This window comes from Sphaerodactylus townsendi, linkage group LG01 (genome assembly GCF_021028975.2).
Source record: "Sphaerodactylus townsendi isolate TG3544 linkage group LG01, MPM_Stown_v2.3, whole genome shotgun sequence".
Lineage (NCBI taxonomy): Eukaryota > Metazoa > Chordata > Lepidosauria > Squamata > Sphaerodactylidae > Sphaerodactylus > Sphaerodactylus townsendi.
In genome coordinates this window covers 18,276,991-18,297,009 of record NC_059425.1, presented here as the reverse complement: position 1 = coordinate 18,297,009, position 20,019 = coordinate 18,276,991, and the positions used below count along the sequence as shown (strand labels likewise).

The following is a 20,019-nucleotide window of genomic DNA, read 5'->3' as shown; positions in this document are numbered from 1 at the left end:
GAAACTGCTAGGCTGGAAGATGCCCTCAGAAGCAAACGGGCAGAGAAGAGGCAGTGGGCCTAAACATATGGCTCCTTCACTGGCACCGCTCCTCTCCTAGTACATGACAAGACACCCTAGAGAGCTGGGGAAACTCGTACGCACAGCAGAGCACGTCTCTGTTCCTGACACACGTATACCGAATGCGAAAGAACAGGAGGTTCATCACACACTTAAGAGGACAGGGCTGGAAAAGGTATGTATAACACTCGCCAGCTGTGTATATAATATCTCCCGAATCAGCCAACCAAAGAGTTTCCGCATTATCACGACAGCATGGAAGGTGGGAAAGTTGCCAGCAGCAGAAGCGTGTTCGGCTTTTCCCTCCTCCACTCCAGTGGTCCTGTTATTCTGGGAATAAATGTTGCTAGTTCAACTAGAGTAAATAAATGTTTTATTTAAACAGGTGGGGCCCTGAGGGATGGGCAGCATGATGCTCTCCACTGCTGGACACAGTCATGGAAGGGATGTTTAATACACTGGGGAAATGGAGATGGGGTGATCCTCTGAGCAAGTCTGAACCCACATCTGGAGCGGGCGCCTTCCAACTCACTGGGTCCTGGTGGCACAGCCTGAAATGCAGCAGGCAGGAGGGCTCTCCAGTGAGCACATCAGGCTCAGCCAGTCGAGAGTCTTCATACTGTCTGCCAATTCCAGGGGCCTAAGATGCATGCATTGGCATTTATTCATTTCTACCTCTTTTTCTCCCTAGTTGGGACTCAAAGTGGCTTAGAATATTGTTCCTCCTTCTCCATTTTCTCAAAACAACCCTGTTAGATAGGCCAGGTGGAGAGTTTGTGGTGGGCCCAAGGTCACCGAGGGGAAACCTAGGGATATGAAGCCAGGTCACTCAGAGTTCTAACCTGCCACTCTATCTATTAGCTCTCCCTGCACATCCCTGTGCAAGAAGAAGAAGACGACGAAGGAGGAGGAGGAGGAGGAGGATTTATATCCCCCTTTCTCTCCTGTAAGGAGACTCAAAGGGGCTTACAAGCTCCGTTCCTTTCCCCCCTCCCCACAAAAAACACCCTGTGAGGTGGGTGGGGCTGAGAGAGCTCCGAAGAGCTGTGACTAGCCCAAGGTCACCCAGCTGGCATGTGTTGGAGTGCACAAGCTAATCTGGTTCACCAGATAAGCCTCCACAGCTTAAGCGTCAGAGCAGGGAACCAAACCTGGTTCTCCAGATTAGAGTGCACCTGCTCTTAACCACTAAACCATGGTGGCTCTCAAAGCTCTTAGTCCCAGGTAGGCCATGAGCCAGGTCCTTCCCACCCTGGATGCATGATGGGGATAGAGCTCACCAGATGCCGAGAGTGGTTGAGAATGCCCGGCGCCTGGCACTTAGACATGGCTGGCAGCATCTGCAAATGAGACAGGGAACTGCTGAAGTCATCTTCAGCCCTGAAGAGCACCACGCCCAGGTTCTTGGAAGCAGCAGGTCAAGAATTGCTGGGAAAGAACACAGGGAGATAAAAGGGAGTGATTAGGCTTAATAATGCTACTGAGAACCTTGTTCCCAACTGCACCCAAGAGTGAAAGGCTTATTATTGCTGTTCCCCAGAAACATTTTGCCTCCTATCCATCATTTTTGCCACTGACTGTTTTGCATTGTATGTTCACCTTGAGGGAATGGAGCTACCCAGTGGTGGGATTCAAATAATTTAACAACCGGTTCCAGTGGTGGGATTCAAATAATTTCACAACTGGTTGTTTACAAGCACCATTTTAACAACCGGTTGTGCCGAAGTGGTGCGAACCTGCTGAATCCCACCACTGGACCTACCTATGGATCACACATGCACTTTGTACAGCCCTGAATGGCACAGCAACAATGCTGAATAGAGGGAACAGAACCACAGCGTTTGCTTTTTATAAGATTTTATTTTTCCTAAATACAAACAGAACAGGAAAAAAGCAAAATAGAAACCATATCACAACAACAACTACAAGTACATTACAGGACAAAGAGTAGAAAAAGTATACATATAGTATAATCAGCAATGATATAATAAATAAATTATAGCAACAATGAGCAATAAATAGTGGCATAATAATAAGCATTAAACAGGGATTACCATATTAGTAAATCTGAGCATAAATTTTATAAGACACCCTACACAATAATTGATAAACACTGTATTTATGTTAAACAATATAAGATTAATTGTGATAGAATAGATTTAAAAACTTGCAGGGGTGATTACTATTATAAATCTAAACCTAGATTTCTAAAAATACTTCCTGAACATTAAAAATTGAGCCCGTATCATATATTTAGCTGTTCCATGCCTTTTTAACACCATTTCAATATAATATAATAAAAGCACTGTTAGTAACTTGTATATCTCATTTCGATAACCTACTTAGAATAATCTAAGTTAGTTTGCTTTACCAGTCCTCCCTGTGTTATATTGACTATTTTTAGCAGAATGCCCAATAGCATGACCTCAGCTTTCATAGCAAATTTAACTTTTAACAATTTCTGAAATTTGGCATGATTTCTTTCCAATGTTTTGTCTCTTTGAATGTCCATCACGTATGATAAAGGGTATCATCCGCCTCTCCACATTTCTAACATTGTCATTTATAGTTCTTGTCCATCTTCTCGATATCTTTTGGAGTAATATACCACCGATAAAATATCTTACACCAGTGGGGTGCTGTGTGGTTTCCAGGCTGTAAGGCGGTGTTCTAGCAGCATTCTCTCCTGACAAGTGGAGGCGAAACGTCAGGAGAGAATGCTGCTAGAACACGGCCGTACAGCCCGGAAACCACACAGCACCCCAGTGATTCCGGCCGCGAAAGCCTTCGACAATATATCTTATACCAGTTTCCTCTTAATGTTTGACTATCTGTAAATTTAATAGCTTTTGTCCTTAAGGTTTCCCATTGCTGGAGATTTCTTCCTCAAAATTTTGCATCCATTTAGCCATGCTTAGTTAAACATGCTCTATTTCTGCGTCAGATTTGTCCTAATAAAGGTTCTTTTCGCTGAGTTATCACCTTTACCAATTCGGTCAATTCTTGCTGTGTGAATGTTCTTTTTTAATCTTGAAGTTAGTTGAAAATACAATAGCCATTGTACTTTTTTGCGTTAATCTTTTCACCTTTTGCAAAGACTTGATTTCCACCACAGACGCTATCAATGCACTGAAAGGGGGACAGGAAGACAAGGGAAGGCCTTGCAGGTGGAAGAGCGGAGGGAGGAAAGTTGGGGAAAGGAGGGAGATTAGCAAGGCCAAGGAAGGGGGGAGGGTCTATGTCTCCCACTATGTAGAACTTGACATCTTTGAACATCTCCTCAGGAACTCATACCTCTTCTGTCTCTTTGCTTGCCATAGTCTTGCCCAACTAACAGCCACAGCCAAGGTCTGCAACTCCCCTCTGAGGCCTGGGCTCTCTCTCTTCCTCCCCCTCACTGCCTAGCAGCAGCCCAATCAGGGGAACAAGGGGAACACTGCCAAACAAGTCATCTCTGCCAGGTCATTCAACCTCCCTCACCTCCTGGCAGCAGCCGAACCAGGGGATCAAGCACATGCTGCAACATGAGCCATCTCTTTCAAGAAATTGAGGCTCCCCCCTCCTGATGCTGCCCCCTCTCAGCCTGCCGCCTGAGGCACCTGCCCCCCTTGCCCCTTTGAAGCAGGCCCTGCCAGTTCACAAATTTTGAGCCACAGTTTAAACTTCCCAGCATTTTCAATAAAAAGACAAAGCTATATTGTCAAACGCTTTTTCAGCATCTAGAAACATAAAGGCTGTTCTCGTCTCTTCCCCCCACCCCACAAATTCTATTGAAATAATCACAAAACGTATATTGCCTTTCATGAATCTCTTTAGTACAAAGCCAGTCTGATCTGTATGAATTAGTTTTGTTATACATTTCCTTAGTCTCTTTGACATTATTGAGGTAAAACGTTTCTAATCAACATTCAGCAACGAGATGTGTCTGTAAGACGGTGGGGAGTGTTGGATCACTGCCTTCGTTATGTATCAATATTATATATGCTTCCTACCAAGATGAGGGCAATATTTTCTCTTTGCTCAAATGAGCAAAGCTTCTTGCAGTGGTAATATAAACATTTTCTTCTAAGCACTTATAATACATTGCTGTAAGTCCATCTGGGCCCAATGCTTTGTCTTTTTTCATTTTCTTTACAGGTTATGATATTTCTTATGATAATACTTTTTATATACTCCCCAATTTTTCTTATATTGCTGAGTCCCTTTTGTATAATTCTGAAAAGATAGCAAACTGTTCCTGTATTTCTTTTTTTACATGAGTAATTTGATCTACTTTCTTCACTCCTGCTATCATTCTGTTTCTTTCCTTAAATAAGATGACAGAGATTTTCCAGGTTCTTCATATGTTCAAATGCTTCTGCTTCAAAAATCTCATCAGTTTCAAGCATTTGTAATTGATTTCTTAATTGCTTCATCTCAGTTAAAATTGTTTTATTAAGGCAATTTTATGCTGTTCCGCCACTGCTCGTAGTCTGTTCATTATTTTGTTTTTCTCCTATTTTCTCTTTTTAATTTATGACTTATTAAGTTCTCTCTCGTATAAGTCTTATTGGTTTGTGATGAGGATGTCAACGTTAGATCTGAAAATTTCTTCTATATCTTTTCTATATTTTTATGATGTGTTCTTAAACACATAGTAGAAAATTATAATTTAATCTCAATTTTCTCCTGCCTCTGTTCTGCTGTCGTTGCTTCTAACCGCTTGTGGTCTGCAAAGATATTTTGATTGTATTTTTGTATTCTCTAGATTGGTAACAAAAGTTTTTAATATCCAGTATATATCAAATCGTTGAATAAAAATAGTATTACAGCTCTTGAGGTCATCAAAAGACTTGCTCCGACATGACAGCATTGATTGTTACTATATACTGTCTCCACATTGCAGATTACAGGATTGAGGGTCACAAATAGTTGCTTAGCCAAGAAGAAGAAGAAGAGTTTGGATTTATATCCCCCCTTTCTCTCCTGCAGGAGACTCAAAGGGGCTTACAATCTCCTTGCCCTTCCCCCCTCACAACAAACACCCTGTGAGGTAGGTGGGGCTGAGAGAGCTCTGAGAAGCTGTGACTAGCCCAAGGTCACCCAGCTGGCATGTGTGGGAATGTACAGGCTAATCTGAATTCCCCGGATAAGCCTCCACAGCTCAGGCGGCAGAGCTGGGAATCAAACCCGGTTCCTCCAGATTAGATACACGAGCTCTTAACCTCCTATGCCACTGCTGCTCCTGTACATACTGTAGTCTTGTGGCTGAGTTGTGAACCAGGATGTCACTTGAGAGTCAGACATGAACTAAACAGACCTGAGGCTTACTTGCACACACAATAAATCAACCAGATACTTTCCTGCTCTGCAGCAAACTGCTGTAACAATGCAAGCTTGCCCTGCAAACCAGAAGCATTTTTTCCTGACTTTTCGCCTGCATCTGCGGCTGGCATCTTCTCTGAAAACCCCACAACACCCCAATAGAGCTAGTTGTTGACAGATATGCACAGCAGAAGCTTTCAAGAACTGTGAGGTACAGAACTGGGCCAACAAAATCTGAGTTTGTCCCCACTCAATTATACTCTTCCCGGCATGACCAAGGGCCAATCATTGTCCCTCTGCTTGATCTCGGTTTGTAGGATTGTTGCAACGGCAGAGTCAGGAAACCCTCAAACGCTTCGCTCTGAGCTCCTTGGAAGAAGGGGCTGGATATGAAAGAAGACAAAATGCCACTCGCCTTTGTGGGAATGCAGCTTCAGGGGTAACATCTGGAGCCAGCGTAGGCCTGGACATGCTGCTGGCAGGCTCCAGGCAGGTGGAGTGGGAAATGAGGACCTTGTCAAGGATCCACGGCTGATGCAGCAATGTGGGAAACACTGAACTCAGCCAAGGAGACCAGAGGGATCCAAGAACAATATAGTGGGCCACTCTGCCAGCATCACAGGCAGTGGCTGCCAATGAAAAGAGAAGAGTTTTGGACTTATGCCCCGCCTTTCTCTCCTGTAAGGTGACTCAAGGTGGCTTACAAGTTCCTTTCCCTTCCCCTCCCCACAACAGACACCTTGTTAGGTGGGTGGGGCTGAGAGAGTTCTGAGAGACAACCCAGGCACCACTTGAATGCGTCACGTACGGGCATGCATTCCGCCATCCCCTCTCCCCCAGGACATGAAGCTGGTCCAGGTTTTGCCACAAGGTCAGCACCTGCTTACCCACCCTGTTCTCCAAGCCAGGCTGCCTGCCCGGGTTCAGCAGCTCCCTTCTCACTCTCTACAGACATGCAGCAGGAGCTGTGAGTCAATCTGCAGAATGCAGCCAAGTCATGCTGGGATTCTCTTCGCCCTGGTTGCTGCCGGGGACGCCTCCACTGCAGGACGTGTGGCCCAGCACCATCCTGTGCCACGTGGAAATGCTGCTGGTTGCCTTCTCTGTGGCAGCCAGCGTGGTGTAGTGGTTAAAAGCAGATGCACTCTAATCTGGAGAACCGGGATTGATTCCCCGCTCTGCCACTTAAACTGTGGAGGCTTATCTGATGAACCAGATTAGCTTGTGTACTCCAACACACACCAGCTGGGTGACCTTGGGCTACATCCACCAGATAAGCCTCCACAGCTCAAGTGGCAGAGCAGGGAATCGAACCCGGTTCTCCAGATCAGAGTGTACCTGCCCTTAACCACTATACCACGCTGGCTCCTCAGAAGTCAGCAGTGACTGTGATAACCAAAAAAAAAAAGGAGTCCAGTATCAGTAATGCTGCGCTACCTCTTTTCAGTTATGAAAAATGGGCTTTTTGATACTGGCTCCTTGTTAACGTCTTGCTCCTTGTTAACGTCTTGCTCAGAATTTTGACGCCACTTGGCTCTTTCATTGTTTGTTGCCCGACCCTTGCTCTGAAGGAAAAAACAAGGAGACCAGAAGGCAGGGCTGGCACGTTCCATAGCGGTCAGTTACATAAAAAGCTAAATGAAGGGGTGCAGCTATTCCTGAAATGTAACACTACTTCAGACTGCATAGGAAGGGGAGAGCACCCTCGCGCAGCTTCAGCTCTTTGCAGGACTGCTGGAGCAAACTGACCAAAGAGGTTCTCTTAAAACCATCTCCAGAGATGCAAGGACACAAGGAGCGGGGCAAATGCCCTGGGAAACTGCCCCCTCCCAGTTCCTTCCCTGCAAGGGAACCGGATGCACTCTCCACTGGCCTCCACCTGGCTGCGCCAAGTCAAAAAGAGAAAGCCAGTACTGCAGGGCTGGGTCTTGGTAGGTGCACGTGAGTCCTATTACCTGCCCAGCCTCACCTCGTGAGCAGCAATGGCGTAGTGGTTAAGAGCAGGTGCACTCTAATCTGGAGAACCGGGTTTGATTCCCCACTCTGCCACTTGAGCTGTGGAGGCTTATCTGGGGAACTAGATTAGCCTGTGCACCCCAACACACACCAGCTGGGTGACCTTGAGCTAGTCTCAGTTCTTTGGAGCTCTCTCAACCCCACTCACCTCACAGGATGTTTGTTGGGTTGGGGGGGAGGGAAAGCAGATTGTCAGCCCCTTTGAGTTTCCTTACAGGAGAGAAAGGGGGGGTATAAATCCAAACTCTTTTTCTTCTAAGTATTTTCCCAATGGGACAGAACTGAGACCTCGACTCTGCGGGACCTAGCACAGTTCCGCAGGGTCTGCAAGACAGAGACGTTACACCAGGCTTAAGGTTGAGGACAGCGATGGTGTTTTTTTTTAGCTGGTCTCCCTTCTGTCCCCTTCTTCTCCATTAACATCTTATTATCACCCATTAACATATTGTGCCTCTCCACCAGAGGCATTCCTCCCACTGGGCAAAGTCGGCAGTTGCCCAGGGCACCACCTTGTGGTGGGTGGCAAAAATGCAGGTTCGTTTGTGGGATTTTTTTTGTATTTTCAGGGTTTTTTCCATTTCTGGCCTGCAGAGGGTGCAGTTTTTAGGCTAACAGCACCAAGATTTCAGGGATGTTTCGGAAGACTCTCCTGATGCTATCACCCAGGTTTGGTGAGGTTTGATTCAGGGGGTCCTAAGTTATGGACTCCCAAAGGGGGTGCCCCATTGTTTCCAATGGGAGCTAATAGGAGATGGGGCTACACCTTTGAGGGTCCATAACTTTGGACCCCCTGAACAAAACTTCACCAGTCCTGGGAGGTATCATCAGGAGAGTCTCTTACTGATACCACCAGGGTTTTGTGAAGTTTGGTTCAGGGGTCCAAAGCTATGGACTCCCAAAGTGGGTGCCCCCATTCCCCATTGTTTCCAATGGGAGCTAATAGAAGATGGGGGCTACACCTTTGAGAGTCCATAACTTTGAACCCCCTGAATCAACCTTCACAAAACCTGGGTGGTATCATTAGGAGTCTCTCCTAAAGATACCCTGAAAGTTTGGTGCTGCTAGCTTAACAATTGTACCTCTGACAGCAGGCACCCCCCCAAATTTCCCCAGTTTTTCCTTTTAAATCCCCCCCCTTTGGCATGGATTTAAAGGGAGAATCTGAAGTCCCCAGTTTAAACATTGAAAGTGATGCTGTTTCAGGGTGGGGGAGAATCAACCTCAAAATAGCATCACTTTCAATGTTGTTTAAACTGGGGACCCCAGATTCTCTCTATAAGGTGGATTTAAAAGGAGAACCTGGACTCCCTAGTTTAAACACCATTGAAAATGATGCTGTTTGGGGATGGATTCCAGCATCACTTGTTTAAACGAGGGAGCCCAGATTCTCCTTTTAAAAAATATTTCTGCTGTAGGAATGGCCCATTGCTGTGTTTAGATTTGTGAGCTGGGGCATGTTCTATAATGTGATAGTGACTTTGAAACGACCTGGTGGAAAAAATCATTGTTTGGTCATGGTGGGGGAGAGTGGCCGCCCATGGGGGGGGGGGGGGCATCAAACTCAGATTTTGCCCAGGGCTCCAGTTTGCCCAGGTACGCCACTGCTCTCCACAGTGGATAGGAATCATAAAACTAACCATCACCTGGGACCCATGATCCGGGCACTGTTTATTAATAATTTACTATTTTAATTATATTCATGCTATTTATAGTTTTAATTGCAATTATGTTACACTGTTAGGCGTCCTGAGTCTAGCTTTCGTCAGGAAGGACAGGAGGAGGAGGAGGAGGAGGAGGAGGAGGAGGAGGAGGGTGATGGTTGTGATGATGGTGAGGATGATGGGTGATGATTCTTCCGTATGTTAAGTTTCCCTGTAATTTCCAGGCCCAGGTTCCCAGCACTGGCCAGGTCTGCTTGACTGCTCCACTACTGTTTTTTGTTTGTTTTAAATTGTTAAATGAATATCGTTATAACAACTTGTGGACCAGATTCAGTTCTCAGCTCTCATTTTTTTAAAAGCAAGCCTGCAGCCTCTTCCATTGCAGACATATAAGGGGAAAGGCATTATCTTTGCCACGAAAAAGGCAAGAGACTTACCTTTTAAAAAACGGAATTTAGAAAATCTAACACGCAGTTTGTCACAACACTAAAATTATATTGCTGGTTTTTTTTAAGGCATCCCGGGGGGTGGGGGGGGTGGCCAGGGTAGGTGTCTGCAGGACTGGGAAAATTCAAACTTCCCCATCACCTGGAAGGCATTCAGGCTTTGATCAGATCTTTCCCCAAAAGGAAAATTTGCGCCACCATGATATGCTATGGGCCAAGAAACTCCTGGAGATTTGGGGGGAGGGACCTCAGCAGGGTATAATCCTATAGACTCTACCTTCCAAAACAACCATTTTATCCAGGGGAACTGACCCCTGGCATGCAGAGGTCAGCTGTTATTCTGGGAGATTACCAGGTAGAAGAAGAAGAGTTTGGATTTATACCCCCCCTTTTCCCTTACTCTCCCCACAACAGACACCTTCTAAGGCAGGTGGGGCTGAGAGCGCTCTGGGAGAACTGTGACTAGCCCAAGGTCACCCAGCAGGAGTGTAGGAGTGCAGAAACACGTCTGGTTCACCAGATAAGCCTGTGCCACTTAGGTGGAGGAGTGGGGAATCAAACCCGGTTCTCCAGATTAGAATCCACCTGCTCTTAACCACTACTCCATGCTAGCACGCTGGTACCACCTAGAGATTGTCAATCCTACCTGAGAAGGGGGTGAATGAGGGTGGGGCAGGGCGTGGAACCTGCTTCCCAACAGCATTGCACCCGAAACAAATAACCCATGTGGAAAAGGTCAAACTTCAGGCACTAGCCATAGGCTGTATGTTTGCATGCTGCAATTAAAAACCTCCCTGGACACAGAAAAGAGTACGTCAAGATGAAGAGGGAGGCCAAATGCTTTTCTTCAGTGCGCTAAATTTGGTCCCAAGTCTGCTCCTGGGTGAAAGTGACTTCTATCAGGTTGTCACTCCTTCTGCCCCCACACAGCCAGACGACAACAAACTCCTGGAGAATGCAGCCGTATCTCATTCTGACCTTGAGGCGGCCACAGTAAACACGGAGCCTGAATTCAGCTGGGCGCCTCCTTGATCGAGAGCCAAATTATGAGGATGCAATTTCCATCTGCATCCCCCGTCAGACAGTTAATTGGTTGCTACAGCAACCGCCTGAGACCCTTCCTCTGTCATGTCCCATCTTTGCAAACCTGTCAACCTAGGTCCTTAGCTGGGAAACGATGTCTCCCATCTCTGGAGCCCAGCTCGGCTAGCTGCCCTGCAATCCAGATTAGGGGGAGGGGGAAAAAAATCCCCAAGCCTTGATAAAATTTGCCTTCACAAAATTCACGCATGGCTACCCGCAACAGATGTACCGCTTAGGCAAACAAGCACTGGGGCTTAGGAAACCTTCTCAGCAAAGAAAAAAAAAGCAAAGTAAAATTAGAAAGGTGCTAAGTGAGACGGACCTGCCCGGGGAGGTTATAGATTGCTGTCATTTTTATGCCATTTACAAATGGACCGCTTTGTCTGTTTGGCGTTTCAAAGCTACTTACAATGGCTCATGTTCTCGTCCTGCCGTTCCCTCCCTCCCTCTGATAACCATGACATTTTCCCCCCCGAAGTTAAAAATATAACTGGATAAAGAAATGGAGCGGCCTTGGATCAAATATTACAAAGAATGGCAGACAGCGGCGTCCTTGTGATGCCAATTTACGGAGATCATGTTCCAACTTTTTCCCTTAGCATTCTCTCCTGGCGTCTCAAGCGCCTTTTTCCGGGTTGGGGTGGGCGGGGGGAGAGATCACGCGAAGGGTCAAGGCTAACAAAAAAGCTTGTTAAGAAATGATTCGTGTTTTCCACATGTGCAAGCAAACCGCCCTTGTGGAGCTGGCTCCCGCCAATCTCTTGGATGCCACTGCTGCTGGGTGTATTTTTAGCAGACTGCTTTGACTTCCTGAGTCAGAGATGCCTTCCCAATGTCAAGTTAATTAATTATTGTTATTAAAATCATTTGGAAGTACTGAGCGCTTGGCGATTCTTCTTCCGATTGAGTTCAGCTGGGACTGAAGAAAGCATTTGTCTTGAACGAGGGAGGTATTGAACAGCCTAAGGGGCTGCACGCTTATTAGGAAGGAGAATCCAACTGAGTATAATGAGATGTCACATGTGTGAAAAATAGAGGGGCCGTTCCAATGTGGGGCTCTCAAAGAAGAAGAAGAGGAGGAAGAGGAAGAGGAAGAGGAAGAGGAGGAGGAGGAGGAAGAGGAAGAAGAAGAAGAAGAGGAGGAGGAGGAGGAGGAGGAGGAGGAGGAGGAGGAGGGATTTATACCTCACCTTTCTTTTCCTGTAAGGAGACTCAAGGTGGCTTACAAGCTTCTTTCCCTTCCCACAACAGATACCTTGTGAGGCAGGTGTGGCTGAAAGGGAGAGGTAGGTGCAGCTGAGAGGGACCCGAAGAACTGTGACTAGCCCAAGGTCACCCAGCAGGAATGTAGGAGTGCGGAAACATATCTGGTTCAGCAAATAAGCCTCTGCCGCTCAGGTGGAGAAGTGGGAAATCAAACCTGGTTCTCCAGATTGGTATCCACCTGCTCTTAACCACTGCACCACGCTGGCGGCATGTGTGAATTCTGCCACAGGACAAGCAAAGCTTTAAAGAGATCCAAGAGTGTGGAGAGAGGGCTCTCTGGAGGAAATGAGGGGCCACGGAGCATTTGGGGCATAGAAAAAAATTCACACAAGGAACAGCAGGCAGGAGGGGGTCTATGAACTGTTTAGGCTGGACTGAAATGTGATAGAGGCCGAGGCAAAAGAGCTTGAAGGTGCATAGCTGCTGTGAGCAGCCCAGTTTAAAGAAGCCCTCATATGGCAGGATGTTCCATGCTGACTAAATCAAGCATTAAGTGAGATAAAAAGGGGTGGGTGCTGGAGAAGATCCAGTAGGACAGAGGTGTCCAACTCTGGTGCCAATTGGCCGTGCCAGCAGGGGCTGATGGGAATTGTAGTCCATGAACATCTGAAGCGCCAGAGTTGGACATCTTGGCGGTAGGATATAAATCAGAAATAAATAAGCATAAGCGTTTGTAGCTGGGGGGCTTTGTTTGACTGGGTGGCCCACACAGTTTAAGCCTTTAGAGATGGCAGAAAGGCTACTGTTCTGCACAAAAAGCCCCAAGGCAGCTTGCAAAGTTTCAGCAGAACACACACAGCAACTCCCTTAACTTCCCAAATCAGCCGATCAAACTAAAACCCACAGCATTAACAGCCAAACAATAAAAAGCTCGGGCAGTTCTAAAAAGCTGGATTTGGCTCAAAAGCTGCCGAAAAAGGAACAGATTTCTTGGCACCTAAAATATAGCAATGTGGCAGGAAGGGAAGGAGGGAGGAGAGGATCATAAAGTTAAAAAGGGGCTTTGCAGGCCATTGAGTTGAACCCGCTGCTCAATGCAGCAGATCCAAAGCTAAAGCATTACGGGCAGATGGATGTCTCCGCTTGAAGATGCCAGCAAGGCAGAACTGAACCTTTCCACTGCCTGTTCCCCCCCCCCCCCCCCCACTTCAGTCAGTGGTTTCACTGTCAAACTGCTCTTGCCATTAGGAAGTTTCTCCTAATGTTCCACGGAAATTTACCCATCCTGTAACCTGAGCCCTCCTGGGGCAGCAGATCTGGGTGTCAATCCCCTTTCAACCACAAAGACACGTCATCTTTTCTCAGCCTAAAACAGCTTCAAAGTATACTGGGAATAAAATGGGTGCTGATGATGGTGGGGAGAAGATCTTTACGCACTGTCCTGAATTCCCTAGAGTACGGGCAAGACAAAAAATGTGACAGAAAGCATGACAATAGAACAAAAGAAATCTTTAAAAATTATCAATAAAACCACATGCACCACACATACATTTTAAAGTCAGAGAGAGAGAGAGAGAGAGAGAGAGAGAGAGAGAGAGAGAGAGAGAAAACCAGGAAAATAGTTAAAGCAGAATGGAAGAATGTAAAACCAGGCCAAGCCAAAAGCTTCCTTGAGGGCGAACAGACCATTTTGACCCTGCTGTTATTTTGCCAGCCACGTGGACGGCCACCACCCTGTAGATGCCACTTCCAGCCAGTGCCCTCCAGTTCACAGCGCCCAGGTGGGCCAGATGCTTCCCTCTTCTCCCTCCTCGCCCTGACACAGACACCCTCCCTGCCTTCTGCCATAGTTCTGCCTGGTCGGCACTATTAGGTGTTTATTTGTTCTCACTGCAGAGTTCGCAAAAACACCATCTGGCTCATTACAGCGCGGGGGCCCACTAAATCAATTCTACACCGTTAACCAGGTCAAAAATAAACAGATAAAAGGATGCCAAGCAGAGAGTTACCAAAGGGCAGTTCTGGGTATGCGGGGAAGGGGGGGGGGTGTCCCTACAAGTTCTAGGAAGCATGCTCAGATGCAGAGCGTGTATTTCCTGGTCAGTGATTATATAAAAGGGCCATGTTTCAAGCAGAAAGGGCAATCAGCCCATACTAGATCTGTACATTCACTTCATTCATAAGGCTTGGGTCTTGCTGAAGATACAAGACACAACAGAACAGAAATCCTTTGGGTGGGGGAATGAGGACCCCACAAAATGAATTTCTGGGGGCATTTAGGGGCTGCTGCAGGAGGCAAGAAAATCAGGCTTCACAGGCAGAAGGCCTTGATACTTCAGCACCGATATCTGGAACAGCAGTAGTAGTAGTAGTAGTAGTAGTAGTCGTGGGAGGAGGAGGAGGAGGAGGATTTATATCCCCCCTTTCTCTCCTTTCCCTTCCCCCCCAAAACAAACACCCTGTGAGGCAGGTAGGGCTGAGACAGCTTCGAAGAACTGTGACTAGCCCAAAGTCGCCCAGCTGGCATGTGTTGGAGTGCACAAGCTAATCTGGTTCACCAGATAAGTCTCCACAGCTCAAGCAGCAGAGAAGGGAATCAAACCCAGTTCTCCAGATTAGAGTGTACCTGCTCTTAATCACTACACCAGCCCTGCCCAAGCTCTCCCATCGATGGATCTGAGCAGCTGTCTTCATTGGCCCGGTGCACAGGAGCAAGCGGCTGGTGACACCACCTATGTTGCAGCCCCTCCAGTCACAGAGTCAGTCAGGGGTTAAAGAGCCTTTCACCCAGAAGGTGACACCATTTAGCTGCCCTTGGCAAGCAGCCAACATGTCTGCCCATCACAGACAAGAATTCCCCATCCCCACCTCTTCCCTGCAGCGGGGGCTGGGGTGGGAGTCATCTTCAATGATCATGCTAAGCTTTGGAACCGTCTCCTGCTCTCCAAGCATCATCAGACCCAACATGGCTGGGGTTCCCCTTGCCCAACTCCAAAGGGCAGTGGCCCACCTTCAAGGCCATGCCAAGCGTAGGTATAATAACATGGAAAGCAGAATGTGAATTAAAGAAGTTCTTTCTTTCTTGGGATGGCAAGGAAAACAAAACCGGCGTATAATCAAAAATCCTTCCCTGCTGTTTGATCCCAGTGTCCGGCGGAGGTGTATAGCTTCGCCAGAGTTCCGCTTATCTATCATATTTTCTTTTTCTTTTCAAAGAGAGTATAACATTTGAGGGAAAGGTATCTTTTTCTATCAGAAAGAGAACGGGCCAGCCGTAGCATAATGCAACCTCAGAGTCCTGCAGCTCTAGAAGCAGCGTAATAAATGTCTTCTCACAGTTCACTGCGTTTCTTTGTATCGACTTCATACCTTTTTGCAGCGGGCACAGCTGGCATTTAGACAAGCTACAGTGAAAGCTTCCAAACCATTTGTCAGAAGGCCCAGAGCTCCTGTCACAAAGCAGGTGGTGAGACGGCAAACCAAGAGGACCAGGGCACGGCCCTTCCTGTGTCTCCCTGGAAAGGGCCACAGGAGGTCAGCTGCCAGGTGCTGAGTAGCAGAGACATTTTGGCTGGCCCTTACCAGGCCGTGACTCGGTGAGCGGCCTCCAGCAAGGTACCATTTGCTCAGCTGTCTCAATACACATCCTGGATACCTTAAGGACCATCTGCTCCTGTATATTCTCAAGATACACTCCAAGTAGTTCTACCTTGATAATGCAGCGTAACTACTGGGGATTAGCTCCTTTCTTGCAGTGGCACTGAAACCGAGAAGTCCCCCTCTTTGGGTAGGTCCATCTGGTTCCTACCCCATTAGTGTGCAAGCTCCAAGTCAAGGCGTTACATGCTTTTCCAAGAGTTTCTAAAAAACACTGGGGTTGGCTATTTCTGGTACTTGCTGGAGAGTTAGAACTCTGTATTAACCAGGGGTGGAGCACTCACGGAGACATGTGGGGTCACATGTCCCTGGGCGCACACCAGCCAGACACCGGGGGGGGGGGGGAGGTGGCAGGCACTTGCCGAGTCCTTGCACCCAGCGGCTCCCCCTGTGCCCGGGCCTCAGCGTCAGCTCCATGCGGTAGACCTGGGCCCCATCGCCTGCTCTGGGCGGTAGACCTGGGTGCTCGATCTCATTCCTCCCACCCCCACCCCCCGTCCGTATCTAGGAAAAATGGAACCCGGGGGTGTGTGTGGAAAACTCAGATTTCACACCTAGATACACCTCTGGTATTAACTGTTCCCCACCCCTGTTCTGACAGGCCTCTCCTGCTTTCTTGCTTCAATTTTACGTGGTTTGAGACTGTATACATCCGAGCCGCATTGGGGAACCAATCTGGGTAGATGGCAGCTAGAAAATGTTTACATAAATAAAATAGTTTGCTTCATGAGAAACTTTTTTGCTACCTGCCTTGAAGACTGGAAAGGCAGGGGGTTAGTGATATTTTTATAACAACAAACAAGATTGAAGGCTTTCACGGCCACAATCAATACTGGCTGTGTGGGTTTTTGAGGGCTGCAAGTATGTGTACTGTATCTTCAGAGGCATGCTGTCATGTTGCAGATAATGCTCTCCTCACTGTGCCAAGTGAGAGAAACAATACATCTTACCACGACAGGACCTTTAAGGGCATTGGATAAAGGAAGGGGACATTGACAACCAAGAATGGGTCCAGAGGAGGGCAACCAAAATGGTAAAAGGTCTGGAATCCACGCCATACGAGGAGAGACTTAGGGAGCTGGGAATGTTTAGTTTGTTGAAGAGAAGGTTAAGAGGTGGCATGATAGCCATGTTTAGATATTTGAAGGGATTACATGTTGGTGAGGGAGCAGGCTTGCTTTCTGCTGCTCCAGAGACTAGGACCAAGAGTACTGAGTTCAAGGTGAAGGAAAAGAGATTCCACCTAAACATTAGGAAAAACTTCTCGATGGTAAGGGCTGTTCGACAGTGGAATGCACAACCTCGTAGTGTGGTGGAGTCTCAGTCTTCAAAGAGAGGCTGGATGGCCATCTGATAGGAGTGTTTTGATTATGTGTTCCTGCATTCCAGGGGGTTGGACTTGATGGCCCTTGAGGTCTCTTCTAACTCTATAATTCTATGGAAGATCCCAGCCACAGATGCAGGAGAAACATTAGGAGCTAAAACTACCAGACCACAGCCACACAGCCTGGAAAGCCCCACAACAGTTAACAAATAAAGTGAGCATTGTATACATGAAAACAAACAGGAATCCATAAGTCACAGGGTTGGTTTTGAGGATCACTATATATACCCCTGTATGTTTTAATTCTGGCAGCATATGGGTTACATGATGGCAACCCACCTTTTACCATTAAAACCGGGCAGAAACTAAGTTTAACTTCGTGGTTTATAAAGGAAATGCAGCAGCTACTGGTAAATTTCAAAAATAAAAATAGATACCAATAAAATTACATTGAGGCATCAGTAGGTTAAATGTTTTTGAATATTTTTTCAAAGAAAAACAGTGTAAACTAGCTCTGTAAAGGAAAGCAGAAAATCACCAAGAACAATGTTATCAACAATAACTTTGTGCATTACAAAAACCCTAGCTTTTAGGTAAGGAAGAGTTTTTAAAACAAATGGATCTTGTACTCATTGGTACCTAGAATACATGCCTGTTCACTTTCAGGACTCATGAATCACCCCAGTGTTTTTTGAAGAAATCGGTTCATTATTTTTAGTGTGGCCATACCTTTTAAAAAATTGATATGGCAGGTGTGCCATTTTAGGGGAGGGACATCTACACAAACTTGTCAGGGAATAATGATTACGCTAGCAGTGGCCCAACATTTCAGAGTACCTCTAGGAGACCCTCCTGATGATACTACTCTAGGTTTGGTGAAGTTTTGTCTAGGAGGTCCAAAGTTGCTGGACCCTCAAAAGTGTAGCGCCATTCACTACTTGCTAGCTTCCACAGGAAACACATGGGGGATGGGAGCACCCACTTTGGGGATCCATATCCTTGGAACTCTTGAACCAAACATCACTCAAACCTGGCTGGTGAGACCAGCAAGAGATTATCCTGATGATGCTACCTTAGAGTTTAGTGAAGCTTGAGCCTATATCCCGTGCTATGGACCCTCAAAGTGTAGCCCCATCTACTATTAGCTCCCATTGGAAACAATGGGGGATGGGGGCACTCCCTTTGGGTGTCCATAACTTTGGACCCCCTGAACCAAACTTTACCACTAGCCTAAAAACTGCTCCCCCTGGCGGCCGACAAAGTAAAAACCCTAAAATATTTTTTTAAATACAGCTGACTCGTGTATAAGTCGAGGGGAGCTTTTTCAGCACAGGTACCGTGCTGAAAAAACTCGGGATTTGGCACACGAGTAAATATGGTATTGCCTCTGAAGGAGCTTACAAATTACACCCCATGGAAGTGAGAGTGGAAGTAATACTTGCCAGCCTGTGACTAGTCTCGAGGTCACCTATAGCAGGGCTCTATGTGGAGAAGTGGAGAATGTGTCCCGACTCACCAGAATACAGTCCACCGCTCATGTAGAGGAGTAGAGAATCAGACCTGGTTCTCCAGATTACAGTCTACTGCACATAACCTCAACACCAGGCTGACTCTCTAAAAAACCTGGAAAAGAAATCCTCATGGCACAGGAAGAAGAGACTTAGCACCCATGGATTGCTGCAGCAAAATGAGAACTAGGGTGGTCCTGAAGACAAATACATGAGACTTGGGTTCAGATAACATCTCTGCTTCAGCTTATGTTTGCGTGTATCTTGGGACATATCTTCAATGTGCTTTTACTAAGCTTCATCTGCTAAGCTTCTTTAAGCCTGCTGTTAAGCATCTTGATTCTTTTAAGCCAGTGCTCCACCCAGAGGACTAAATGGGCCGGCATCTGCTTAACTTTAGCTGCAGTAGAAAGTGTACCCCAGCCCATCAATCAGATCCTTCCATTTCCATCCATAAAAAGATCTAAAGCCCTCTATTCTTAAGTAGTAGAATAATTTTTCAGCCCTGGTTAATGCTAACTATGACCAGTTGTCAGGTGCTGAAGTGATCCAAGCACTGGTCTGCTGCTGGGATAGACTGCAGACCTGTTTGCTAACCTCCAAAGCAAAAATGTCAAACCTAGGGCTGTGAGGAACCACCATGGAATCTTGTAGCTTGCCCATGATAGAGGCATTCTGCATTTAACTGCAGTAGTATATACTAACCATGGTTTGCAAATAGGGCCAATCCTTTAACACGGTTTAGGTATATGGCACCTAACACTTCACCATGGTAAAGAAAAACAAAACATAGCTAAGGGCCAAACTCAGGATCCCAATATTCCCAGCAACTGTGGGGAATAGCTATTAAAAATAAAGGAGAATGCAAAGGGGCTCATAACTGCAGGAGGGGGGGAGGTCTCCTGCCTCCCCCTTGGTTGTTGTTTCCCAATTTTTGTTGATCTGTGGGCACAGAACACTCCACATACCGCTGCAATAATGGGGGAAGAACTCCCCCACACTGCCGGAGCCACTAGTGAAAAACCCAAACCCGCAGTTGGCCTGCAGAGTTACATTTGTATTGAGCAAGCAGGATGGGAATGTGGCGGCAGGGCATGTTGAAATTGGCACATATGTTGGTTTGGGAAGCGGAGCATCCACATTAGCAAAGGCTAAAGAGTTTGGAGCGTCCCTCCCTTTAAGATTCTGTCATTGGCCTCCCCAACTAATTTCATATTTCTATCTGGGATGTATCCTACAAAGCTTATTGTGAGTTTCGAAAGTGTCTTCCAATTCCTGGCAGGGCAATCCTTTTAAAATACTTAATCAAAACTAATGCTAATTAGAATGGCTCCCACTCAGGCAGTAGCTCATTTGAAAAATCTTGTTGCATGCTTGCTGCCTTTGGCCAGAGGGCCAAGTGGGAACAGGGCCATCTCCAGTTTTACAGCTGGAACCATCTCTCTCTCTCTCTCTCTCTCTCTCTCTCTTTCTCTCTCTCTCTCTCTCTCTCTCTCTCTCTTTTCCCGAAATTTTTTTACAAGCAAACAAAGCAGCTGCAAACCGCAGGCCGTTTGTTTTTACAATAATCCTATCACCCTGAAAGCACCACCTATTAAACTGGACCAGGTTACTTGCACCCCAGGGAGACGTTCCACGGCTGAGCAGAAAGCAGGAATTTAGGACCAAAGAGATTCGAGGCAAAAGTCCTTTAAAAAGAGAAGGAAAACCCCCTCCAAACATCTGACTGCTGCTAACGATGTGCCAGCTTAGAA

The 20,019-nt window shown here is 46.7% G+C and overlaps 1 protein-coding gene across 2 annotated transcripts in view; it reads right to left on the bottom strand.

Moving 5' to 3' along the window:
- DNAJC4 (DnaJ heat shock protein family (Hsp40) member C4) overlaps positions 1-20,019 on the bottom strand; it is an 86,887-nt gene that overhangs the window by 59,482 nt on the left and 7,386 nt on the right. The window contains exons 1-2 of one of the 2 annotated variants that reach the window (XM_048512167.1): positions 3,355-3,541; positions 1,341-1,488 (exon numbers count right to left, since the gene is read on the bottom strand). In XM_048512167.1, the coding sequence (XP_048368124.1) occupies positions 1,341-1,432 (92 nt within the window). In that variant the 5' untranslated portion in view covers positions 1,433-1,488; positions 3,355-3,541. Of the gene's footprint in view, positions 1-1,340; positions 1,492-3,354; positions 3,542-20,019 lie in introns of those variants that run through there. The other variant, XM_048512159.1, reaches the window with a different exon arrangement.